The sequence below is a fragment of the Labeo rohita genome, chromosome 10 (assembly GCF_022985175.1).
Source record: "Labeo rohita strain BAU-BD-2019 chromosome 10, IGBB_LRoh.1.0, whole genome shotgun sequence".
NCBI lineage: Eukaryota > Metazoa > Chordata > Actinopteri > Cypriniformes > Cyprinidae > Labeo > Labeo rohita.
This window is the reverse complement of record NC_066878.1, coordinates 8,214,921-8,242,797: the sequence shown is the minus strand read 5'-3', so window position 1 is coordinate 8,242,797 and position 27,877 is coordinate 8,214,921. Positions and strand designations below refer to the sequence as shown.

The 27,877-nt window shown below is 36.2% G+C and overlaps 2 protein-coding genes across 8 annotated transcripts in view; both read right to left on the bottom strand.

The window, feature by feature from the left end:
- Positions 1–6,744, bottom strand: part of LOC127171544 (uncharacterized) — a 33,244-nt gene extending 26,500 nt beyond the window's left edge. The window contains exon 1 of the mRNA XM_051120262.1: positions 6,620–6,744. Within this exon, the coding sequence (XP_050976219.1) occupies positions 6,620–6,683 (64 nt within the window). The 5' untranslated portion in view covers positions 6,684–6,744. The remainder of the gene's footprint in view (positions 1–6,619) is intronic.
- Positions 6,745–10,387: 3,643 nt separating this feature from the next.
- The window catches only part of LOC127171973 (HMG box transcription factor BBX), a 49,599-nt gene continuing 32,109 nt past the window's right edge, over positions 10,388–27,877 (bottom strand). For 4 of the 7 annotated variants that reach the window (XM_051120962.1, XM_051120961.1, XM_051120965.1 and 1 more), the window contains 7 exons: positions 26,545–27,436; positions 25,701–25,839; positions 23,285–23,433; positions 23,013–23,102; positions 22,443–22,634; positions 17,461–17,656; positions 10,388–17,383 (listed from right to left, as the gene is read on the bottom strand). In XM_051120962.1, coding sequence (XP_050976919.1) covers positions 17,302–17,383; positions 17,461–17,656; positions 22,443–22,634; positions 23,013–23,102; positions 23,285–23,433; positions 25,701–25,839; positions 26,545–27,436 — 1,740 coding nt within the window. In that variant the 3' untranslated portion in view covers positions 10,388–17,301. The remainder of the gene's footprint in view (positions 17,384–17,460; positions 17,657–22,442; positions 22,635–23,012; positions 23,103–23,284; positions 23,434–25,700; positions 25,840–26,544; positions 27,437–27,877) is intronic. The other 3 variants (XM_051120964.1, XM_051120966.1, XM_051120967.1) reach the window with 2 other exon arrangements.

Here is a 27,877-nt window from a genome sequence, read left to right as displayed (position 1 = left end):
TTTAGTTGTTTATTTTTGGAAGCATTAAAAAAAGTATCTCCTTATGAGGATGATTTATGGGTCTCTTAAAAGAATAATTTACCCAAAAAAGACGTTCTGTCATCATTTACTCACCCTCATGTCATTCTAAATCTGTATCTAGTGTTTTTTTTTTCTGTGGAAAATAAAAGATGGTATTTTTGAAGGATTTTTTTGATGATTGTATTTTAATATATGGTTAATAATTGTAATTTCTCAAAATATTTTCATTAATGTTCTACAAAAGAAAGCTAATCTTGCAAGTCTAAGTTGAGTCTAAGTTTTGCAACATTACTATGGTGAAGTATGACAGAATGTTCATTTTTGGGAACTATCCCTTTAAATGAGACAGGATACCATATTTACAGCACCAAGTCACACTTTCAGCTTTCATTTTAATAAAAAGCTTTATTTAGAATTCATACAGAGTACATAAAACTGAATTTAACATTAAGGAAAATTAGTTCACATTCAATTTCTAGAAAACAAAAAACAGCCGTTTCTAAGAAAGCATAATCTAAAGCATCATGAGAAAAGTACCTTTTTTTTTCAGTTAATAGTCATGTGGGATCTTATTGTTTAGCATGTCTCCCGTCTTCTGATGTTGATGGTCCATGGGAGCAGGGTCTTGTCTTTTACAGACACCAAATTCAGTTCACATTCAAATCACATTCATGCTGAACTAGAGATTCTAAACAAATCACACACACTTTCTTTTTGCTAGATAAAAAGCATCATTTATATACATAATTATTATGTTGGAATGTCATTTAAAGGTCTTACGTTTGGAGAAAAACATCCAGATGAAAATGATGCAGATAATGAAGATGCCAGAAGTGGCTATGTGAACAATCAGAAATGACAAGTTGTGTCCAGATTCTGGAAAAGATAAATCTCAGGTTAGTCCTTTAATTAGTTTTTTTATTTTTTATGAAATATTTTTTTAAATAATTTTAATTTCCTTCGATGGTTTAGAGTCTATTGAACAGCTTTGCTGAACTGGTACATTGTAGCTACTCTAGTTCAGTGTTTCAACAACAAAAACATAATTCTAAATGTTTTTCTCATGTGAGGCTTTTATTTTGAAAGACGTGCATGAAACCAGTTGACGTTTCTGTCAGATGCAGTTTAAGTAAAAAAAAAAACAAACAAAAAAAAAAAACGTGCTGTCCCGATTCAGTATCTGCAATGTTGTTAGGCTTAATGTCAGTGTCATTATTGTGTCATTATTTTCATAACTTGTTACAAAAATAAAAAGTCTCTCACCTCAGAAAAACCAGTCATATCCTGTCCTGTCAGACGTTATCTACCTTTTTCTACCTTTGTAAATTTAATAGGTCTGGCTTCCGGTCTCATCCGCGCCCAACTATTTTTAACCGTACAAAACAGCTCGCTTTGCTTCTTGATATCGCAAATTGGTGTCTTGTTTGTAGTGCACAGCTTAATCGTTTACTGCCTGTTGTTATTCTTTTTGTTATTTCCACTATTTTCTTTAACGTGGAAGTAAACCTATGGGTGAGAAGTCTCCAGTTCTTTAGCCGCTGTAGGTAAATAACGAGAAGAATAACAATGTGTAGTCTGGGACTGCTATTTAATAGCCTTACCTTACATGCTGTTTATTCATCAGTATTAGACATATTCTATATTGTGTATATTCCATATACTATATTCTACATTGTCAGCAATTTTTGTAAAATAAATTAGCTTTGTTAACAAATTTACTATATATATCTATATATATATATACACACACACACACACAGTTGATGTCAAAAGTTTACATACACCTTACAGAATCAGCAAAAAGGTAATTATTTTACCAAAATAAGAGGGATCATACAAAATGCAAGTTATTTTTTATTTAGTACTGACCTGAATAAGATAGTTCACATAAAAGACGTTTACATATAGTCCACAAGAGAAAGTAATAGTTGAATTTATAAAAATTACCCCGTTCAAATGCTGTTCAAAAGTTTTCACCCCCTGGCTCTTAATGCATTGATTTCTTCTGGAGCATCAGTGAGCGTTTGAAACTTCTGTAAAAGTTGCATACGAGTCCCTTAGTTCTTCTTGGTGTGAATCGAGATCTCAAAATCATACAGCCATTGTTGGAAATTTTCTGAATTCGATTTTTCTGAATAAAACGTGCAAAGAAAGGCAAACACCCTTTACAAAAAAAAAAAAGTAAAACAGCAATGTCAGACAATTTTGAAGTTGGAAGAGAACCTACTCTACCTCACCCTACTCTACCTTTTTGAACCGAAGTACACAGACGAAGAACTAACTACGTGTGAATCGCGTAAGATAAGCATTCATGGTTAGTTTTTTTTTTTTTTTTAATTACCGCTCATTTTGCTAGATAAGACCCTCATTCCGTGGCTAGGAACTTGTAGAGCCCTTTGAAGCTGCACTGAATATAGTGATTCCACTATATAGAGAAAAATCCTAGAAAGTTTTCCTCAAGAACCTTAATTTCTTTTTGACTGAAGAAAGAAAGATATGAACATCTCAGACGACAATTATCAGAAAGTGAACTAATCCTTTAATTGTTAAAAGTGCAGCATGAACATTCTTCTAAACACCTTTTTTTTTACATGTTCCACGAAATCATGCAAATACTGTAACATGAGGATGAGCGCACAATGACAGAATTGTATTTTTGGGTGAACTGTCCCTTTAAGAACGTGATGTTGTTTTGGTATGGGTTTAAGGTGCAAATATTGTCTTTCTAAAATAGGTATTAAAAAGGTGCCAAAATTTGTGCACACCACTCTCACTGCAGGTTAATTCAGAGGAAAAACCATCAGAAAAGATTAGAAGAATTAAGTTAGTTGTGCTGATAAAATACATTTGAAGCCTGAAGACGGATCCGCTGGGCTAAGCTCAGCGGAATAAAGCCTGGCTCTCTGCATCACTGAAATTTCCCTTACAGACTATTTTTGCATTTCTTTGGCAAATGTCTGAGAGAACGACATGTGAACATGTCTCCTGATCGCCGGGAAGAACTTAAAATGCGTCTGAGTGTGTCGCGTCTATCGTGATCTACCATCCTTTGAGGAAATATAATCTTGCAGAGGGCCTTAAGTTGCGGTCACTTTTGTAGAAATGTACGAAGCACGATTCACAGACTTTCAAACCAAGTGAATTTAGCGTAAAATTCCAGATCATACAGATTCCTATTAAAATGACTAGGGTTCACAAAATTCCGCTGAAAAACAGTAAATGTGACCGCATTTTTAGTGAACGATGCTTAATTTTACACAAGGATGCATTTTTGTAAAATTAAACATGGTGCCCACTATAATTATTGCCGAAGAAGGGATAATTTAAAGTTAGATTACTGACTGATACTGCTTATTGTTTTAACGCTCACCTGCAAAAACTCATCTGTTCTGTAAAATGACAATTAAAATGACAAATTTAGTCAAAATCGTTATGAATTTGCAGCACTAAACTATTATCTACAATAATCAGAGAACGGAATTATTAAAATTAAAAATATTTAGTTGTTTATTTTTGGAAGCATAAAAAAAAGAATCTCATTATGAGGATGATTTATGGGTCTCTTAGAATAATTTACCCAAAAAATAAATTCTGTCATCATTTACTCACCCTCATGTCATTCTAAATCTGTATCTAGTTTTTTTTTTTTCTGTGGAAAATAAAAGAAGGTATTTTTGAAGGATATTTTTGGTGATTGTATTTTAATATATGGTTAATAATTATAATTTCTCAAAATATTTTCTTTAATGTTCTACAAAAGAAAGCTAATCTTGCAAGTCTAAGTTGAGTCTAAGTTTTGCAACATTACTATGGTGAAGAAAGTATGACAGAATGTTCATTTTTGGGAACTATCCCTTTAAATAAGGCAGGATACCATATTTACAGCACCAAGTCATATGACACTTTCAGCTTTCATTTTATTAAAAAGCTTTATTTAGAATTCATACAGAGTACATAAAACAAAACGTGTTTTGAATTTAACATCAAGGAAAATTAGTTCACATTAAATTTCTAGAAAACAAAAAACAGCCATTTCTAAGAAAGCATAATCTAAAGCATCATGAGAAAAGTACCTTTTTTTTTCAGTTAATAGTCATGTGGGATCTTACTGTTTAGCATGTCTCCCGTCTTCTGATGTTGATGGTCCATGGGAGCAGGGTCTTGTCTTTTACAGACACCAAATTCAGTTCACATTCAAATCAAATTCATGCTGAACTAGAGATTCTAAACAAATCACACACACTTTCTTTTTGCTAGATGAAAAAGCATCATTTATATACATAATTATTATGTTGGAATGTCATTTGAAGGTCTTACGTTTGGAGAAAAACATCCACATGAAAATGATGCAGATAATGAAGATGCCAGAAGTGGCTATGTGAACAATCAGAAATGACAAGTTGTGTCCAGATTCTGGAAAAGACAAATCTCAGGTTAGTCCTTTAATTAGTTATTTGTTATTTTTTATGAAATATTTTTTAAAATAATTTGAATTTCCTTCGATAGTTTAGAGTCTATTGAACAGCTTTGCTGAACTGGTACATTGTAGCTACTCAAGTTCAGTGTTTCAACAACAAAAACATAATTCTAAATGTTTTTCTCATGTGAGGCTTTTATTTTGAAAGATGTGCATGAAACCAGTTGACGTTTCTGTCAGATGCAGTTTAAAAAAAAAAAAAAAAAAAAAAAAAAACGTGCTGTCCCGATTCAGTATCTGCAGTGTTGTCAGGGTTAATGTCAGTGTCGTTATTCTGTCATTATTTTCGTAACTTTTTACAAAAATAAAAAGTCTCTCACCTCAGAAAAACCAGTCATATCCTGTCCTGTCAGACGTTATCTACCTTTTTCTACCTTTGTAAATTTAATGGGTCTGACCTTCGGTCTCATCTGTGCCCAGCTATTTTTAACTGTACAAAACAGCTCGCTTTGCTTCTTGATATCGCAAATTGGTGTCTTGTTTGTAGTGCACAGTTTAATCGTTTACTGCCTGTTGTTATTCTTTTTGTTATTTCCACTATTTTCTTTAACGTGGAAGTAAACCTATGGGTGAGAAGTCTCCGGTTCTTTAGCCGCTGTAGGTAAATAACGAGAAGAATAACAATGTGTAGTCTGGGACTGCTATTTAATAGCCTTACTTTACATGCTGTTTATTCATCAGTATTAGACATATTCTATATTGTGTATATTCCATATACTATATTCTACATTTGTCAGCAATTTTTGTAAAATAAATTAGCTTTTTTAACAAATTTACTATATATATATTTATGTACTATATATATATATATCAGTACATATACACACACACACACACACAGTTGATGTCAAAAGTTTACATACACCTTATAGAATCATCAAAAAGATAATTATTTTACCAAAATAAGAGGGATCATACAAAATGCAAGTTATTTTTTATTTAATACTGACCTAAATAAGATATTTCACATAAAAGACGTTTACATATAGTCCACAAGAGAAAATAATAGTTGAATTTATAAAAATTACCCTGTTCAAAAGTTTTCACCCCCTGGCTCTTAATGCATTGTTTTCTTCTGGAGCATCAGTGAGCATGTGAACCTTCTGTGGAATAGTTGTATATGAGTCCCTCAGTTGTTCTCGGTGTGAAAGATCTCAAAATTATACAGTCATTGTTGGAAAGGGTTCAAATACACACACAAAAAAAAAAAAAAAAAAAAAAGAATTTGTGGGACCTGAAAGATTTTTCTGAATAAAAGCGGGCAGTTTAACTGTAACAGGACAAACAACAGACTCATGAACAACTATCACAAAACAAAACAAAACAAAAAAAAAAAACACAGCTGTGAATCATTCAGGTAACAACACAGTATTAAGAATCAAGTGTATGTTAACTTTTGAATGGGGTCATTTTTATAACTTCAACAATTTTTTCTCTTGTGGACTGTACGTAAACGTGAAATATCTTATTCAGGTCAGTATTAAATAAAAAATAACATGCATTTTGTACACTCCCTCTTATTTTGGTAAAATAATTTACATTTTGCAGATTCTGCAGATAACTTTGAGTGTCACATATGTGGTGTTGTCCAGTGATGGTGGTGGAATTAATCTTGTTATCTTACAGCTGTAATGACCAGAGTCACTGGGCTGAACATTTTCTATACTTAGTGTAAAAACTCTCTGTTGATTTTAAAACGAGAAATGCAGTTTCCAGTGCTATAAAAATGATTTTTTACAAAAAGTTAATTTACAAATAGTTGTGCTATTTGTATTGTGTTTTGTCCACTCTACAGAAACATGTTTACTGTCTTTAGGGGGTGAGTGGCAGGGCAGATGAACAGTTTCTCCTTCAGCTGCACTGAAAACATTCTCTGCACCTATGGATTGAAACACATTTTAGGATAGCTAACAATGTTGCCTTCAATAATACAGTAAATAAATCACATTTATTGTGAAATAGATTACAGAAAATCTACCACATTTATTAGGTCCATCACAGGAATCTTTATTATTAGTCAGTTAATAATTGTTATGCAGTATAAGTCACAACTGAGACATTACATGAAACTTCTTTGATTTACAATAAAATGGCAACATAAACAGAATTGAAATCTCTTACCTGTATTTGGGAGATAAATTGAAGTAAAAAATAAAAGGCAGTTTGTCATCCATTTTAAAAACATGTCGACTGAATACTTCTATGAGCTGCGCTTTAGTATCTGACACTTCAGCACACAAATAGACAGAGTAATGTTACTGAGTAATGAACTTCGTGTCCATGCATCCACCTGCAAGCTACATCACCAAAACAGATGATGACTGGATTTTCATGTTTGAATAGACTATCCTTTTTATTGGACTTTATTCAAGTCATTTGACACCTTCAGCTTTCATTTTATTTGAAAAGTTTGGTTTTATACAATCAGTTCATAAGAGAATTAATTATTATAATATATTTGTTTAGCAATGCTAATTACTTAGACAACCGATAAGAAGGCCTATTTGCAGTTTATGAAACATCATACCATATGAGTTATGTTTTCAACATATGCATTAAAGCATTTAAATATTTTTGAAAAGACAGTACTTTTAAAAATGTTACAGTAAGAGAACGTCATGTTCTTCCGATGCTCTTATGTTGACGGTCCACGGCAGCAGGTCACACTCTTATCTGCAGGATGAAACATGAGTGTTTTGCAAATGTTCAAAAGTTCAAAACTAAAAGGAACTGTGAAATGTTTCAACAATAAAGACACATTTCTCATCCATAGGTTCAATAAACAAGATTAGTCAGCTCTGCATTATGTGTTTAATAACTTCAGCTCACATTCAGATCAAATTACCTAGAAACCAGAGATTGTGAAGGAATAGTGCACACTAATTTTTTCTGAATGGAAATAAATATTTAGGTCTTATGTTTAAACTGTCAAATTTTGGAAAGTATGTCTTACATTTGAATATGAAAACAACATCCAGATTAAAACGATGCTGATGATGAAGATGCCGAAGAGGACCACACAAACTGGAAGATGGATCTCAGTTTGACCTGATGGATTGGTTGGTATGTAGTTAGAATTTTTATGTGTTTATTTTAAAATTGTTTTTTAATGTTTAATTTAATTAAATTTAATTTTTGTAAAATTAAAGTCCAAGGATAATTAGATACACCACACTTCATTCAACAGTTCCTTTTGTGCTTTATAAAGTTTGGAAACCTGCCAAATGAATAGCTATTTTCTTCTTTTTTCTTTTCAAATCACTCACCCTCATCACTGAAGTCAAGTGTGATGCTCCTGCTGTACGGTGTTTGCGTGCTTGAGTAGTTGGCATAGCAAATGATTGTGTCTCCTTCACTCCAGTCAGGTTTACACAGACGCAGTTTGCTGTTTATGCCATTAGATGTGAACGGATGAAGTAAACTAAGACCCGCTCGACTCCAGGTGAAGTTCACCAGCTCAGGCTTCAGACCCTCCACAGAGCAGAGCAGATGGATACAGGTGTTATTACTGCTGCTCAGTTTCTGCAGAGACAGATGTGGACGAGCTGCAGTGGAGGGAGATGAACAATACCAGCATGAGCTCAGGTATTCATAATGTGATTTGGTTAATATTACTACATTACTAGTGCACATAGGGACATTTAGATGATGTCTACAACAATTAGACATTTCAAATAAATATTCATAAAAGTTACAGTCACTTTCAACTTGGAGTACTAGATGTGTGCTGTTGTCCAGTGATGGTGGTGGAAGTAATCTTGTTGTTTTACAACTGTAATGACCAGAGTCACTGGTCTGAACATTTTCTATACTTAGTGTAAAAGACTCTCGGTTGAATATAAAATGAGAAAAGCAGTCTCCAGTGGAACGTTCATTAATATTATTCCAGTTACAAATAGTCATGTTATTTGTGCTATGTTTTGTCCACACTACAGAAACTAGTTTACTGTCATCAGGCATTGAGCGGCAGGGCAGATAGACAGTTTCTCCTTCAACTGCTCTGAAAACTAACACACCTGTGAAGTAAAATTAAAAGGTAATTCAGCTCAAATTTAATATACAGACATATGCATACAGACTGGTACATTACTTGGAATACCTGAATTTTTTTTTTTTATAGGAGTATCATGAGTTTCATACATTTATTAAAATTAATAAATGAATGTGTGTAGTAGTATGTTCTTCCAGAGAACCAATAGCACCTAATAGCAGTAGATGTAAAACACTTTTTTTTTAAATTTGAAACTTCTGTGTAGTTGCAATAAAGCACCTCAAATTTATTTTAATAAAGAATCTGTTACTTACCCTCACATACACACAGCATGAAGCTGAAGATAGTAAAAATAGGGTGCTGAACAGCCAGTAAAGACATCATTGTGATCACTGCATGCAGCGTTTTTACATTAGATTTACACTGTTTGTTCCTCCACGTCTTGTATGTAAATTCAAAATGAAGGCGGTACCTGTATATTATGGTGTGCACGATCACTGACTGCACTAGCCTAAATAAGTGAACCACAGAACCTTTGTTCACAAAATTGTTTTTGTGTTATGGGTTTTTTCACTTAGGGCTGTAAAATAATAATAATAATAATAATAATAATAATTACTATACCTTCTTGATTCTACCTAAATTTGGGGACTATAAATAAATAATTAACAATAGTATTAATGATTATTAACATTATAATTTATGATAATAAGACTTATTAATAATATTTGGAGCCCCCAAATTAATTTACAGTCAACAAAGTATTAGAATTTAATTAAGATTTCTTTTTAAAAAGTAATTTTTTAAAATAAACCACTATGACATTTTTTAGAATTTTATTGGCAAGTTTATGGTTTCACCACCAAAATGTACAATAACATATGATAATAACTACGTTTGTATTTCTAAATCATTTATTTTTAATGAATAAAATATTTTAAAAGATCTGCATTTTAATGCTGAAAAAAATGAAATGCATCAGATAAATAAAAAATACAAAATTAAAAATGTTTAAATGTTTAATGTTTAAAAAAGCAACTATTGTCCTAACCTACTTTTTCTGACTGAAAGGTATTCTTGTGAGATTAGACCGACCATGTATGTGTCTATCAGTGATTTTCATGATAAGAAAGCCAACTTTATAAGAAAAGCCAACATGATAACAAAGCCAAGACAGCAAACTTATATTCATATGTATGTTACTTTAATAGGTGTTTAAAGAATAACATTTGCGTCAGCAGACAGTGTTATGACATAAGACTCAGTGAGAAGGGCAATGGCAAAGGGGTCCCTCTCTACGCAGGGGATCAGTAAGGCAAGGCTGCATCAACAACTGGGCTGTAACAATCAGATCCATACATTGCATCATACAGTACTAGTGACAATAATCAGATCAAGCACACAAGTATAAACTCCTTAGAGGAATCGAGAACAGGATCTCAGGTAAGCGTTTAAAAAGACGGCGCCACAACTGCATCTAAAGCCATGAACGTACATTCTTGTACAGAGCAGAGAAAAATCCTCATCGTTAACAGGGTGCATATTCAAGGTTATTAGGACTCGAAACCGAGTTGAGAAGGTGAAACGCGGAAAAGGTTTGGCAACTGATATCCGTGACCGCTGCTATTGCATGTTTCGGGTCTAAATGCGGAAAAGTGAAAGATATTCCATGTCAGATATGATCGTGGCAGTTGCACTGCACACTACGGAGGTCAGGGTTTGTGTCTTGAGGATGACTGGAAGTTTTTACAAATTATTATTCATGTAAGGAAGCAGCCTAGAGTTCCTCCATATAAAGCCACCGCATACAGAAAGACTGGATTGGAATTAGAAAAATACAGGTACAAAATCCATTACATTCAAGAGACAATCTAGCACAAAAGGGTAATATCATAATCTTTATAGCTAATATAGGAATTTCTGTTTCATAGAGGCATTTTGCTAAGAGGCATCTTCTAAATAGAAAAAAGAGGGGTGAACTTCATGACGGGGGCTTCGTGGGATGGGATCAGATTCTAAAGATGCATCATGCAGGGACGTTCAAAGAAGCCGTGTTATCATTCAACGCATTCGAATTCTCGCTAGCAATGACGGTTTGATAAAATACACAGATTTCCCCCTCGGGATACGCAGGGGTCACGATAAAGAATGACAATCATGAGGGGACTCTGGCGAGATGGGATCAATCGCTATGGGGTAATTCACACAAAAATGGAATTCTGCCACCATTTATACACCCTCATATCCACTTTCTTACGTAAAACAAAAAAGAGACATTTTGAAGAATGTCCATGCTGCACTCTTCCATTCAATAAAAGTGAATGGTGACAAAATGAGAAAAAAAGCACCATAAAAGTATGCGGCAATGACTTACATTTTTGTCATTTCTCCACAAAACTATTATATGGCTTCAGAAGACTTGAATTACAGTCATATGAAACACTTTCATGGTGTTTTTTGTCATTTTTACATACGCTTTAAAGGATTAGTTCACTTTTAGAGTAAAAATTTCCTGTCATCCAAGATGTTCATGTCTTTCTTTCTTCAGTCGCAAAGAAATTACGTTTTTTGAGGAAAACATTCCAGGATTATTCTCCATATATTGGACTTCAGTGGGGATCAATGAAGTGAAGGTCCAAATTGCAGTTTCAATGGGCTCTACACGATCCCAGCCGAGGAATAAGGGTCTTATCTGGTGAAACGATTGGTTATTTTCTAAAAAAAATTAAAATTTATATACTTTTTAACCACAAATGCTCATCTTGCACTAGCTCGGCTTCACACGTGATGTAGGCGGAAGTACCAATCCAGTGTTTACAAAGTGAACGTGCAAAGAAAGTCAAACACCCTTTACAAAAAAAAAAAAAAAAAAGTAAAACAGCAATGTCAGACAATTTTGAAGTTGGAGGAGAAAATGAGATGAGTTTTTCACCCTACTCTACCTTTTTGAACCGAAGTACACAGACGAAGGACTAACTATGTGTGAATCACGTAAGATAAGCATTTGTGGTTAGGTTTTTTTTTTTAAAATTACCGCTCATTTCAACATTTTTTAATTTCTTAAAGAAAGACATAAACATCTCAGATGACAAATATCAGAAAGTGAACTTGTTAAAAGTGCAGCATGAACATTCTTCTAAACATCTTTTTTTTACATGTTCCACGAAATCATGCAAATACTGTAACATGAGGATGAGCGCACAACGACAGAATTGTATTTTTGGGTGAACTGTCCCTTTAAGAACGTGATGTTGTTTTGGTATGGGTTTAAGGTGCAAATATTGTCTTTCTAAAATAGGTATTAAAAAGGTGCCAACATTTTGCACACCACTCTCACTGCAGGTTAATTCAGAGGAAAAACCATCAGAAAAGATTAGAAGAATTAGTTGTGCTGATAAAATACATTTGAAACCTGAAGACGGATCCGCTGGGCTAAGCTCAGCGGAATAAAGCCTGGCTCTCTGCATCACTGAAATTTCCCTTACAGACTATTTTCGCATTTCTTTGGCAAATGTCTGAGAGAACGACGTGCGAACACGTCTCCTGATCGCCGGGAAGAACTTAAAATGCGTCTGAGGCGCGTTACGCGCGAGGGAAGACGTCTTACGGTAACTTCCTGTGAACGACAAACATCTGGGACTCGAGTGAGTCGCGTCTATCGTGATCTACCATCCTTTGAGGAAATATAATCTTGCAGAGGGTCTTAAGTTGCGGTCACTTTTGTAGAAATGTACGAAGCACGATTCACAGACTTTCAAACCAAGTGAATTTACAGCAAATTTGCGCAAATTTCACCATGAGCGAAATCTGTGTTGGAAACATTTTCGCCCTTGTGCAAAACTCCAGATTCCTATTAAAATGACTGGAGTTTACAAAATTCCACTGAAAAACAGTAAATGTGACCACATTTTTAGTGGACGATGCTTAATTTTACGCAAGGATGCATTTTCGTAAAATTAAACATGGCGCCTACTCTAAGTAATGCCGAAGAAGGGATAATTTACAAATTACGATTACTGATTGATACAATTCATATTGTCCGAAATGACAATCAACTGATTCAAAACAGCTGAGGAGGTGGTTTAGTATCTTATTATTCATAATTCATACCATTTTTACCCTACTATAACTTTTAAAGTTTCATAAGTGGGGCCGTATTGGTGATTTATAAAATTAGCTTAATAAAATCACACTTATAAAAGTGATTAGGTCCTGATTTGTCAGGTAAACATCATCAGTATGTCTCACGACTGCCTCAGGCACAATTACAGCCTACAAGCTTTATATTACTTAAAATACACTGAGGTTTAAACCCTTGGCTTGGAGTTAATGCCTCTATTGTATAAATAACAGGAAAGGGGAACATTCAGACACAGATTCTCACACCCCACCACACACGCCAGATGTAGGCCATATGCGGCAATGCGGCTGTCTCGAACACGTCCACAAGCAGGAACTAATCGTCTAGAGGCGGTGCATTCTTTATCAGTGCTTGTTGGCTTAACAGGTAAGCATAGGTATATATAGATATATATATATACACAGATATTTGTATATGAGCTTTTGACAACAGTCTCGATCCAGTAGAGCACACCCCAGGAAAGGCTGAGGTTCTAAAACGAAATGTTACGAACGAAGCGAGGAAAAAACAGCGCCCTACAGAAGGTGTTCTAAGGAGAACAAATTAAATACAGTATCTCGAAGAAGTACAAAAAAACCTTATTAGTTATATAAGTTCATAAATTCACAGACAATATCATTTATAGAAGAAAAATCGGTGACTTTCAAAGCAAAACCAACAAAAATCAATCATCTTATTAAAAAGGAAAAAGCTTGACTTGAACAGTGAAAGAGTGTGCGGCTTTTAAACCTGTGATCTGGCTTATAGCATTCCTTCATTTATCTAATCTACGCTCCCTACGACCTCAGGAGGGTTTCAGGAAGCAGAGTCTGAGGTTCGAACCAGCCCAAGAACACAGGGAGCTGATGTGCACTGCAAAATCATTTTCTGAGAAGAAATCTTTTTCAGTAACATATCTAAACATCCTTAAAACAAGACTGAATTACCTGAGAAGCAAGAATAAATTGGATTAAAGCTGCAAGCAGCTTTGAAAGGGTCCTCGCACCTGTGCTCACCACCACCTGGTGGCTTTAGGAAAACCGTGAACAGTGGGCAATATGCATTCAAAGTGAATATGTCAAAGTCATTTATATGTGCCAAACTTCCTGCTACCAGGTGGTGGCGCTATGACTATAACTGGATATTGGCATGTAGATGTCTTCAGGCCAGCACTTTTTATCAAACATGAAGTTTACTGCACATTGCATGTTTAAGTTAGTGTAAAACAAGTAATTTCCTGTTGCTAGCAGGTGACGCTATGATTATAACAAAACATTGGACTTCAGATGTGTTCAAGCCAGGACTCTTATCGAATGTGTGTAGTTTGGGCCAGATCAGATATTGTATGGTTGAGTTACAACATCTATTCGCATGGCGAAGCATCGAAATTTGTCAGGCTGCCACAGACGCGCCCTTTAATAAAAACTCAAGATCGTCGCAATTTAACATTGCAAAGGCCTTTAAAGTAGCCTGACCAAATATAATGCTGATGCCATTAAATCTCTTTGAGGACTTCCTTAGCTTCCTGTTGCCAGCAGGTGGCACTATTGCCATAGCTGAATATGGTCATGGGCAGGAGTCTAGTGAATTTTGAACGTGAATTTTGGCGCAACTTTCTTTTTCATGACAAAACATCAAAGTTTGTCAGGCTGCCACAGACACGCCCTTCAATGAAAACTCAAGATCAATTTAACGTCACAAAGGGCTTTAGATTACACTGACCAAATTTGGTGTTGATCTGTTTAAATCTCTAGAAGGACTTTGTTTAAATATAACGCCTGAAACGGCATAAAACTTGCCAAGAAAATTCAAAATAACAGACTTCCTGCTGGGTTTCAGACTTCGTACCAGGGGACTTTTTTGTAGGTATTGGTTTGTTATTTTGTACATGTATGTGAAACATAGCTTCTCGAGTTAGGCTGCCAGGTTTTCACAACAAAACAGTCCCAACTGCTACTCAAAACTAGCCCAATAGTGTTTTGGTAGGGGTCCCCAGGTAAAATTGACACTTTAAATGGTAAAAATACGCATTTTTATTATAATATTTTTCGCAGGATTCCCAGGTAAAATTCGAATTTCAGGGGATAAATATCACATTACTGTGGTTGCTTAAACCTGCGGACATGAAACACAACCCGTGGCAACAGTGTTAAAGTAGCCCAATTCTGCGGGAAAACCACAAGACTTGGCAACACTGCTTGAGGGGCATTTAGCTGAAATTTTATAGGTGGCTCTATTGAGCCATTTTGCCACACCCATTTCTGAAACCCATATCAAATGTAAATTTTCACCACTTTTGGCGTGTGCAGTTTCATGAGTTTTCGAGCATGTTTAGGCCCTCAAATATTGCGAATCTGAGCAATTCCAATAGGGTCCTTGCACCACCAGTGCTCAGGCCCTAAAAATTCTGTTTTTGAATGAATCTGTTAAGCAGACGAATCATGTAGGCACTCAGATTTAACAACTCCGTGCTTTCCAATGATTCCGCTAAATAAATGATTCAGAACTTCCTCCTAACCTGAAAATGACACTGGCTTGTAACCACTTACTAGCATACTGATGCAACCTACAGAAAAGGTCATCGCTGAATCAAGAGGGGAGTCTTTTGCTTCTCAAATAAACTGATCTCATTCTAAAGATTTTTTAGATACTTTTACAAGACAAAAATACTAATAAGAAAATGATTTTTTGCAACGTGTCAGTGACACATAGCACACAATCTGGTTTGAAGACCAGAACATGACCCTGCAAGGGTCTGACTCACAAGTGCCTGAAACACAGGATGTGCACATTGCAGGAGAACATGCTATGCTGACTCCCACAATTCAAGGTGTGTGTGTGTGCAAGTGTGTCTGTGAGAGAGAGAAAAACCGTTCTCTTCTACGTCAATCCCTGTTTTCTTTTCCTTTCTAACTCTCTCCCACCATGTGCTTGGAGGAATGGACAGAATCAGCAAAACTTTGAGCTGGAATGGCGTCTACAGCCTCAGGTATAGGAAAAAAACGAGGGCTGAGTATTTCAGTGATGATACAAAAGCTAACTTGAGACTAAAACACAAACAAAACTTGCTATTATAACGAAAGCCAACGACAACTAAAAGCATCGTCTACGGTAGTTAAAAATTAGTGCAGTGTCTATTATTAAACTATATTAGAGAGGAGTAGCACTCTTTTGGATTAGCCAGCAAGACGCTACACACTGCAGTAAGGTCAAGTATTGACATAAAATGCATTTTTTCGTTCAAGTATCGCCATACTGCTCTGATAATGAACTCATTGCTAGCTGTACATGTCAGAGAAGAGCGCAGAGCTAAAAGTGACGGGGTGTCACGATATAAAAAGGAGGTTCGACTGGCTTTCCATCGCATGAGTCAGTCAGAAACACTCGTGGGCAGGGTCTAAAATTAACTTTGTGGGGAAAAATTACACATACGTATTGTTATTTTTTAGAATATACATTACCGTTCAAAAGTTTTTCAAAAGAAATTAATACTTTTATTCAGCAAGGATGCATTACGAAAGATTCCTATTTCAAATAAATGCTGTTCTTTTAAACTTTCCACTCAAAGAAAGTTGAAAAACCATCCACATTGAGCAGCACAACATTGATAAATCAGCACATTACAATGATTTCTGAAGGATTATGTGACACTGAAATCTGAATAGTGCAGCTGAAAATTCAGCGTTGCATCATAGGAATAAATTACATTTTAAAATCGCAAATAAATATTTTTTTATTTCAAAATATTTCTGATTAAATAAATACAACACTGGTGATCATAAGAGACTTCTTTCAAAAACACGATTACAGATCTCAACCTTTTAAACGGTAATGTATATTAATACGTGGAAAACTATTTTATTCTTGGCAAGCGCTAATTTTGGACCCTGCACGTAGACCGCAGCGCAACTTGCGCAAACATCCGGCTTCCCCCCCGACACGTCGCTGCTGTCTGCGAGTGGAAAACAGGTGGTTTATCTCTGAACAACTGTCATCTACAGAGGCACCCGACACATTGAGGGTCATTGCTTGAAAGAAAGAGGCATCTAGGCATTGACTGTGCATTATGAAGGTGAAGGTGGTGCTTCTGTGCAGAGAACACATCTGAACAGGTTTGTGAGGTATGAGGCTGAGGTTGAGCAGTCTGAAAACACTCATTCTCTCTCTTCATAAGACTCAGAGCAAGAAAAGGGGGCAGGAAGCCACAAAACGTTCCTCTGACCGAGAGAAGGTGTTAGCTGCTGTGTGAAAAAAGACGCTTGTGCAGTGAAGCTGACCAGGAACAGAAACGTAAAGATAGAGAAAGATAAAGAGGGAGCACTTGCTTCAAATGCACTTTTTGTAGGCAAAACTTGACCTTAAAATAGTAGCCATTTCTTGCAGATTGTAAAGTCTGATAACTGGTCCGGAGCCACCAGAGGAAACAGGCGTAGGGACCAGAAATGGCTCCCTCAGGGCCCTGAGGGGGTGAGAGAGAGGGAGGGAGGGAGGATGGGGTTGGGTGTAAGGTGAAAGCTTCTGGGACAAAACATCTTCATCCGGCTCAGAGCTTCCCTCATCCCTTTCCAGTCTCTCTCGCTCTCGAACGATCTTTCCCCTCAACATCTGAATCCGAGGGTCAAGATTAAGGCCTCAGCATGTCCGTACATAAGCCCAGTCCGGACTAAACCCGTCCCGGGCCAGGCTGAGGCCTCACTGGTCCGCACAGGAAATCAGCACAGGAGCCATGTCCTTCACTTGACCTTCGGTGGGGATGCTCACAGCACGCTGAGCTCTGGAACAAACACACAGGCGTTTATTATCAACAGACTTGCACCTCATAGCAATTAGATTTAAGGGTTTCTCATCTACCTGTGCACATTCTCCATGGCTGCAACCTCGGCGAGAGCAGCTAAACTGAAGAAGGCCGGGAGACCACCGGACGTGTCCGCCACGTCCTCTTCCGCTGATCTGGGGTCATCGTAGCTGACCCCCCTATTGCATAATGTCTCTTGAGTGAATGGCTTTTCATCCTGATTCTTGGTCTGATCCTTGGATTTGTCTTCTGCTGAGATAGAAGAGTAATAAAAGAATTTGGGTCACACAGGTTTTTGAAAAATATCTTTTTTGCAGTTTGCAACATAGCTATCCTTCAATGTAAATGGTCTGCAAAGTTGTTAATCAATAAAGTGCATAATAAATAAACAGATAAAAAAAAAATCACCTTAACGAGTCGTCATTTTTTCGAATCTTCGGCCTGTTAGCGATCTACATCACTGGGTAACACATTGGCAAAATCCTTGCCTAGCCACAAAATACGAACAGTCTGACCTGCCCACAAACACTTCGGCTAGTTAGTGTGTTTACATCATGTCCCGAAGACACTGTTTTGCGCTGCAAGGTTTTGTTTTCCTTGCTGAACAATGAAGATGTGAGTAGTCAGTGGATAAAGGAGAAGTCCACTTCCAGAACAAAAATGTACATATAATGTACTCACCCCATTGTCATCTAAGACATTCATGTTTTTCTTTCTTCAGTCATAAAGAAATTATGTTTTTTTAAGGGGGAACATTTCACCATTTTTCTCCATATAGTGGACTTCTTTATGGTGCCTTGAGTTTGAACTTACAAAATGCAGTTTAAATGCAGCTTAAAACGATCCCAAATGTGGTTGTAAATAATCCCAGCCAAGAAAAAAGGATCTTATCTAGTAAAACGATCAGTTATTTTAGTAAAAATAATATGATTTATATACTTTGTAATCTTGTTTTGTCTTACTCTGCCTGAACTCTGTTTTTGTTCCGGTTCATGACAGTTAGTGTATGTCGAAAAACTCCCATCTCATGTTCACCCACAACTTCAAAATCGTCCTATGTCGCTGTTTTACCTTTTTTGTTAAGGGTGTTTGATCTTCTTTGCATGTTCACTTTGCAAAGACTGGATCGGTACTTCTGCAGTGATGTAGGATGATTTTTAAATGATTTTTGAAGCTAAGGGAGAAAATACGATTGAAATTTTTTTTGACATACCCTATCTGTCTTGAACCAGAATACACAGAGTTCAGGAAGAGCAAGACAAGACGAGCGTTTGACATTAAAAGTATTTAAATTGGATTTTTAAAAAATAAAAATAACCAATCGTTTCACTAGATAAGATCCTTCTTCCTTGGCTGAGATCGCTTACAACCGCATTTGGGATCGTTTGAAGCCACATTTAAACTGCATTTTGGAAATTCAAACTTGGGGGACCATAGAAGTCCACCATATGGAGAAAAATCCTGAAATGTTTTTCTCAAAAAAAAAAAAAGTGCTCATTTCTTCACGACCGAAGAAGGAAAGACATTAACATCTTGGATGAAAAGGGTGTGAGTACATTATCTGTAAATTTGTTCACCCCCTTGTCATCTAAGATGTTCATGTCTCTCCTTCTTCAGTCATTAAGAAATTATGTTTTTTGAGGAAAACATTTCAGGATTTCTCTCCATATAGTGGACTTCTATGGTGCCCATGAGTTTGAACTTCCAAAATGCATTTTAAATGCAGCTTAAAAAGGCTCTAAATGATCCCAACAGAGGAAGAAAGGTCTTTTCTCGCAAAACTATTGGTTACTTTCTGAAAAATGTACAAATTATACACTTTTTAAGCATAAATTCTCATTTTGTCTAGCTCTGCAATGCACATGCATACTCTGTGCACTCCTGTTCACAGTTAGGGTATGTCGAAAACTCAAAAATAACCGATCGTTTTACTAGATAAGACCCTTCTTCCTCAGCTTTAAGCATTAAGAGCAAATTGAAGCTGCATTTAAATGCATTTTGGAAGTTTAAACCCATGGTCCACTATATGGAGAAAATGAAATCTTTTCCCCAAAAAACATAATTTCTTTACAACTAAAGAAAGAAAGACATAAACATCTTGGATGACAAGGGGGTGAGTAAATTATCTGTCAACTTGTGTTCTGGAAGTGAACTAATCTTTTAAGATTCATTTTTATCTGTATTATTTTTTTATGTAAAGGTGCACGCTTTGTCAATAGTAGCCAGGGTTGCCAAGTTTTTACAACAAAACCCACCCAACTGCTACTCAAAACTAGCCCAGTCGCGTTTCGAAGGGCTTCCCGTTAACCATCGCAAAATGACAAAATGACTCCATAAATGTATGTTCTGAGAAAATCACAATGTTTTCTGACCCTAGACGCATTTAAATCTTTTGTTGGAGACTCCAACACAATATTAAGACATTTTGAAATACCATATGACCTGTTCTTTAACAATCCAAATGTTTTGAAGTCATGCACACTCCCTTAAGATAATGAATCCAGTCATAACACGGGCTAATATATATATATATATATATATATATATATTTTTTTTTTTTTTTTTTTTTTTTTTTTTATTCTACATGAGAAAGATATTCACCACGTTGAGATGGCAGAGCTTGATGTGGTTTATTTTATCTTAGTACCCTTCTGCTGGTGGCTACTTTTGGTTGCGGTATGCATAGGTGTGAAAAATATCTGCAAATAGCGCATTTCTACAGTGGCAAGCACCTTCAGTGGCTAACTTTTCATGAATGATGCATTAGGTATCATTAGCCGTCCAGTTTTGATTTTCTGTTATATTTTTTGGGCTCTTTGTGCTTTGGACAGGACAGTAGAGAGACAACAGGAAAGCACTGGGCAGAGAGAGGGGAGCGGGATTAGCAAAGGACCTCGAGACGGGAACTGAACTCGGGTCACCGTGAGCACTGGTGCGCTGTATGTTGGCGCACTAAACACGAGGCTATCGGCGCTGACTCCATCCAGTTTTGTTATCGACAGAGAATATGTGGCTGTCTCCAGCCTGTTTCTAACCAAGTCACCATTTACCAATAAAATGGTATACGTAATGACATCATCCCTAAAAAAAACCCCAAACTGTTGCATAAGTTTTGTTGTATCGCAAAAAAAAAATTCCCTTGAGCTGTTTCCATACATAATTTCACCTATTGCACAAAGGCTTTTTTAATATTTTGTTATATAGACTAGGTTTCGATCAGTAGTCACATCATGCACCTCCAGTGTTTCCAAACAAATTGTGACATTTTAGGTATCAATTTATTTTATTTTATTTTATTTTTTATTTAACCAGAAAAGATTGAGATTAAAAATCTCTTTCACAAGACTGTCCAAGCCAAAATGAGCAATAATACAATCAGTTTCATCACAAATTTACACAACACTTACAACAATTACATATCATTGAGTCATCTTCCATTTGCCAAGTAATTGTTTTAAAATGATTCAAACTTCGGTGGACTTAAACTTGAAACACTGTGTTTACTGACGTCTTTCCGCTGTTAAAATACGTCCTGATGTTCTTTCATGTTTTTTCATGCTTCAGGTAAAGAAGAAATGACGATCGGTTCATGTGTTGATTAATCTAATAAGGCAATACTACAAAATGGTATTTATTGTTTAAATTAATATTTTAAAGCTGAGACCTTGTGTCATATTAGAAGTAACCTGCTCTGTCTTGTCTGTTGACATGTTGTCTGCTTCCTCTTTGCTCCACAATGTATTTTTCACTATGTGAGAACAGCACTGTTCAGCAGACATAGCAACAGTAACTAAGGTGGGTGGGTTTTTGTGATTTCTATTTCTGATATAGAATTTCCGCAATAATGTTAAATGGAAAGACTGTGTATATACTTGAGAAATTGTATCCATAAATGCCATTTCCATCAGCTATATCGGTAAAGCGCTATTTTTTTTGTTTGTTTGCAAAAAAAAAAAAATAAATCCTTGGATGGAAATCTGGCTATTGTAAATCTGTTTTAAATTGTTTTTTCTTTTCACATTTTATATATATATACACTGCTGTTCAAAAGTTTGGGATCAGTACGATTTTTTGTCTTTTTTACAGAAGTCTCTTATGCTCATCAAAGTTGCATTTATTTGTTCAAAAATACAGAAAAAGCAACATTATGAAATATTACTGCAATTTAAAATAAGTTTTCTATTTTAGAGTACTTTAAAATAGCATTTTCAGCATCATTACTCCAGTCTTCAGTGTCACATGATCCTTCAGAAATTATTTTAATATGCTGATTTATTATCAATGTTGAAAACAGTTTGCTGCTTAATTTTTTTTTTCTTTTTGGAACCTGTGATACTTTTTTTTTTAGGATTCTTTGATGAATAAAAAGTTAAAAAGAACATTTATTTAAAATAGAAATCTAACATGACAAGTCCTTACTATCAATTTTTTATCAATTTAACACATCCTTGCTAAATAAGAGTTTTCTTTTTTTTTTTTTTTTTTCAAAAAAAGAAAGAAAGAAAACATTTACTGCCCTAAAACTTTAAATGGTAGTGTTTATTGTTAGAAAATATTTAAATAAAAATAAAAGCTGTTCTTTTTAACATTTTAATCATCAAAGAATCCTGAAAATGTATCACAGATTCCAAAAAAATATTAAGCATCATAAGTGTTTTCAACACTGATAATAAATCAGCATATTAGAATGATTGCTGAAGGATCATGTGACTCTGAAGACTGGAATAATGATTCAGCTTTGCATCACAGTAATTACATTTTAAAATATGTTCAAATTAAAAACAAATTATTTTGTAATAATATAATTACTTTAATTATTTGTAATATGATCACTGTATTTTAGATTAAATAAATGCGGACTCAGTGAGCAAAAGACAAAATCATTAAAACATCTTAACATTTGACTGGCAGTGTACATTGGGGGAAAAAAAAAAAAAAAAAAGTAGAACATGGGCATAGAGCGTTTTTGCAAGAAATTATCACTTTAGAATCGAAAACAAAAAAGACACTGCAACAGGAAACTGTGGGTTTAGCTCACCCTCTGCAGGTGACACTCGGCCATCAGCCGTGCGCACCAAATGTGTGATTTTATTCTTCCTGGCCTTCCTCTTCTGACTGCCCACAGGCGTATCCAGAACCTTCTGGGGTTCAGGAGAGGGAGACACACACGGACTAACCGACTTCACCGCTGGACTTGATTCTGTACTCACGGGATCAGTTGGGACGATGTCTGAAAGAACAGAGGGAGACGTGTGAAATGCATCAAAAATGAGTACTGGAAGCCCTAATGCAGATGTCTGAGAATGAATGGTGCTTTAGGATGCTATATTGCATTTAGCTTGTGCCACTTGAATTACACCACAACAGGCTGCATCGAAGTCTTTACATAACCGTGACATGTGTGCCCCTTAAGTTAACCAAGGTATACAATGACCTAGATTTGACAGCGTTCCCTGCTATGAGACAGGAAACATCGAGGCACACCGGGCTAAACCACGGACAAACAACAACCAGCACCATGCAAGCAGTTTCCAGCACTCGTTCACACAATCTGAACACAGAATGAAGCTGATATCAGAACAGTTTCTAATGGCTGTGGGCGCATCACCTTTATCTGCGGCACTGGATTTCTCCTTCCTGTGTTTGTACTTGTTCACTATCTTGTGGAATAAGGTCTTTTTCTGAGATGAAGATGAACCTAATTTTGAAAGCAATAAAAAAGAAACAAAAAAAAAACAACAACACAGCATGCTATGTTAGGTGGAAGTCATGTCATTTTGAACATGAGATGACTACTTCCTAAGAAAGTAAGCAAATGAGGAAATGAGTGTGGGGGCCAGGAGGATGTGATGTCAGTTTCCATGCATGCTGTGAACTCACCCTTGCAGGGTTTGGGCGGTTCAGGAGGGCTGGATGTACTGTTTTTTTTCTTCTTGGTCACCGCCACACTCTTTTTGTCAAAAGTCAGGGGGCTGTACTGCGGTAAGCTGTTGAACTTTTTCTCGAACTCCTCCTCAAGCTTTCCTAGGCTGTGAGTTTTATACACAGTAAAACATTAGCCATCTGCATGCAAAGTCTGCTCACCTGGATTCAGCGTCTTCAAGATAACTGACTTCAATCTTGCACAATGAAACACTATGATCATGGGATGGCAAATATGAGTGAGACATGCTTGAAATGTACAAAATTCCTTTGACTACTTACTGAATTACCAAACTAACCTAATGCACAGAAGCTGATAACTGTTTTATGTCTTTTTAGTCCAAAAAGGGCCAGTTTTACTAAAAATTAGCACGGGAGCGCAATTACACAAGAGCGCAGATGGGAGGGGAAAGGACGCAACATCTGATTTACATATTGATCAACGCAATATATCAAACACAGCTCAAATTAGCTAGTAGTTGCAAATAAAGAATAAAGAAATAAAGAAGCCACAGTACGCTGAAAAGATCCGGAGGCCAAAAAATGAAGGTTTGCTAGAAGTTTTGATTAACCTGGTATTGCATGACTCCTAGTTGAGGGTTCGTCGTTTATTTCCTGAAGCAAATTAAAAATAACATGGCTTGGCAAACGATATGTTCGATTAATTGTTCTTCTGGCATTCCAAATAAATTAAAACATGTTGAAAAAAATCCTTTCCTTTCCTCCTAGCAACAATAATAGCGCAAAATAGTTTAAGACATGTTTTTGGGCGTTAAATAATTACGCAAATGCCAGTAATTTGATGAGCGCAAACGTTAGTAAACCGAGTTGCGTGATTCATCTGAATATTCTCCTCCCAAAAATTTAGCGTCTGAAAGGGAAACTCTCACAAATGCATATTTAATAAGGTCAGGCGCAAAAATAACTGTGTCAGAGCCTTTTTTGTGCTAATTCATCATTGTGCGTCTTTAGTAAAACCTGACAGTACAGTTTTAACACCAAAAGATGATTTGCGCTGGCTGAAACTGTTAGTAAAACTGGCCCTAACACTCTCCAATTAAGCTAATAAAAAACTGCAAACCCAAAAGTTAGCCTCAACGTCTAATATACTGATTCAACTGATATTGATTACATTATCAATCAATAATCAATGTTAAATAAGGCTGCAACTACTCAATTAAATCACTAAAAAAATGTAAAGTTTGTTTAGATCATCTTAAAAGCTATTAAAAGATTAGTTCACTTCCAGAATTAAAACATCATCCAAGACGTTCATGTCATTCTTTCTTCGGTCGAAAAGAAATTAAGGTTTTGGAGGAAAACATTCCAGGATTCTTCTCCGTATAGTGGACTTCAATGGGGATCAACAGGGTTGAAGGTCCAAATTGTAGTTTCAATGCAGCTTCAAAGGGCTCTACATCAGGGGTGGGGAACGTTGATCCTCGAGGACCAGTGTCCCTGCAGAGTTTAGCTCCAATCCTAATCAAACACATCTGAACAAGCTAATCAAGGTCAAGGTATTTTTTTTTCAGGGTTGGAGCTAAACTCAGGATCAAGGTTCCCCGCCCCTGCTCTACATGATCCCAGCTGAGTAATGAGGGTCTTATCTAGCAAAACTATCATTTTCTAAAAAAAAAAAATGTTTTTTAAATGTATATACTTTTTAATCCACAAATACTCATCTTGCAATAGCTTAACTTCATGCATACTCATGTTGGAAAGGTCACGCATGACGCAGGTGGAAGTACCGACTAAGTGTTTATAAAGCGAACGTGCAAAGAAAGTCAAACAACCTTTACCAAAAAAGGTAAAACAACGATGTCTGACAATTTTGAAGTTGGAGGAGAAAATAAGATGAGAGCTTTTGCCCTACCCTACCTTTCTGAACCAAAGTACACAGACAAAGAACTAACCATGCGTGAACATTTCAACGTGATTACGTAATGCGTGAAGTCACAGAACTAGTGCAAGATGAGCATTTGTGGTTAAAAAGTATTTTAATTTGTATTTTTTTAGAAAATGACCGATCGTTTTGCTAGATAAGAACCTTATTCGTCTGCTGGAATCATGTAGAGCCCTTTGAAGCTGCATTGAAATTGCAATTTGGACCTTCAACCCTGTTGATCCCCATTGAAGTTCACTATATGGAGAAAAATCCTGGAATGTTTTCCTCAAAAACCTTCATTTCTATTCGACTGAGGAAAGAAAGACATGAACATCTTGCATGACATGGTCGTAAGTAAAAAAAAATCATTATAATCCATTATAAAAATAGTTGTTAGCTCCAGCTCAAATAAACAAAACCTCCTCTGCAGGAGAAGAATCACTTTTTCCCTGCCAATTTAGTGCTGTGATGGGAGGCATTACAGCTCACCCTGGGGTGGTTTCCTCTTTAGACTTGGACTTCTTGAGCTTTTTTGGGTTGCTGGTAACAGCTTGAGAAAATCCCCAGCTCTCGTCATTCCAGCCACCCTCATGGTCGGACACACTTCCTCGCATGGAACCTCTTTTCCCTAGAATACCAGACCAGAAAGACAAACATCACTTTTTCATTTACTGCATCAACTGATTTTAGCTTATATGTGACCCTGGACCACAAAACCAATTCTGAGTAGCACGGGTATATTTGTAGCAATAGCCAACAATACAATGTATGGCTCAAAATGATCAAATTTTTCTTTTATGCCAAAATCATTAGGATCATGTTCCGTGAAGATATTTTGTAAATTCCTACCATACATCAAAACTTAAATCTTAATTAGTAATATGCATTGCTAAGAACTTCATTTGGACAACTTTAAAGGTGATTTTCTCAACATTTATTCAGCTTTCAGACCATTATGATCAGACATGTTTTGTGGTCCTGAGTCACATATATCATTTATTTGAGGCAAACTAAATCATATCAAGTGAAAATGCTAAATGATTTTCAATACAATATAAGATAAAAATAAACATGATGTTGTTGATTGCACTTAAGTCTACAGTGGAGTACAAAATGTCCAATAACACTAGAAAACATTTCCTTAGAAAATTAGACTATTTTTGTGTTGGTGGCGAATTTGCAAAATAAGGCCATAAATGGGGAAGTATGCTTTTTCCATTTATCATTTGCTCCACATGATTAGTTGGAACTAGTGTGTAATGAGTTTCAAATCCAGTCAGACGGCGCCTGTGACAAGATTAACAGACAGACAGGAGATGTGTGTGTATGTTACCTCTGTCCACATTTGCTCTCAGTGATGTAAGCATCCCTTCGGACACCAGAGTCTTATAAAGCGCTCCTTTACAGCTTCGCTCTGACTTCCTAGACCCACAGGACTCCGGCTTAACCTCCGTCTCTTTATCTTCCTGTCTGGTTTGAGGTGGTTTGTTGTCTGTGTCTTTCTCCTCCAGTTCTGGAGGTTCAGAAGGAGAGCAGTGTGGTGCCATGTCCTCCACGCCACTAGGTGGCTCCACCTTCACGTCTGGCTCATTCTCACACTCATCTTTAGGAGTCAGAGGAGCTTCCTCAGATTTCATCTCTACATCCTGCAGTTTATTGGTATCTTCATCTACTTCTTCCTCTTCCTCCGCGCCGTCGTCTTTTAACTTCAGCTGTTTTTTCGGTTTAGGTTTTGATTTCTTCTTCACAGCCGGAGATTGGTCCGTTGTTGGGCTGCTCTCACTCCCTGAGGGACGAGCTTTCTTCCTGGGTGTTTCTTCTGAACCCCACGCACCTTTTGCTACTGCTTCTATGGTGAACATCACGCTGTCCAAGTCCGACTCGGGCGAATGGCGCTTCTTCGCCTTTTTGGGCGATGCAGGGTTTTCATCTAAGTCTTTATTTTCTTTCTTCTTTTTCTTCTTCTTCGGCGTCTTACACGGGCTGAGATCAGATGGGGTGGTGTCAGTAGGGGAGGACGAGGTGGAGCCGGAGGTAGAGGATGATGAGGATGATGATGATGATGATGATGATGTGGTGAGAGGAAGTTCAGGAGCTTCTGCCTGCTCTTCGTGCTCTGCAGTGACTCGGCTACTTGAACTGTGCTGAGGACAGAGTGAAGAGGAACCGCCAGAGGGCTGGGAGGATCGAGCTTCCATCTTTTCAGCCTCAGAAGCCAAACACATCTGTATACAAACACACAAACACATGACCTTATGGAAAAATGACCTCTAGCATTGATATTAATGTGTAACAGTCTATTAGATATCATGAAACTATAAGCTGCCTGAAAGTCAACATGAAACTGTGTTGTTAACCATTTCAATTCAATACTGTAAATCAGGATATAAATAAAGATATAAATTATCCATTAGTAAACGTTAAAAGCCTAATTAATATCTTAAAATTATAAAAAAAAAAAATTAAAATAATTCTTGAATACAATTTGGTTTAAATAGAAAAGTAAAAATAAAACAAAATTAAATAAAATTAAAAATCAAATGACCAATTTTAATGTTTAAAATAAAAATCAAACATTTAAAAAATAAAGTTGTTTAAAATTTTGACATTTTTGAGAAACGTATATTGATAAATCGTCCAGAATTACACCAGGTACATGTAATAAT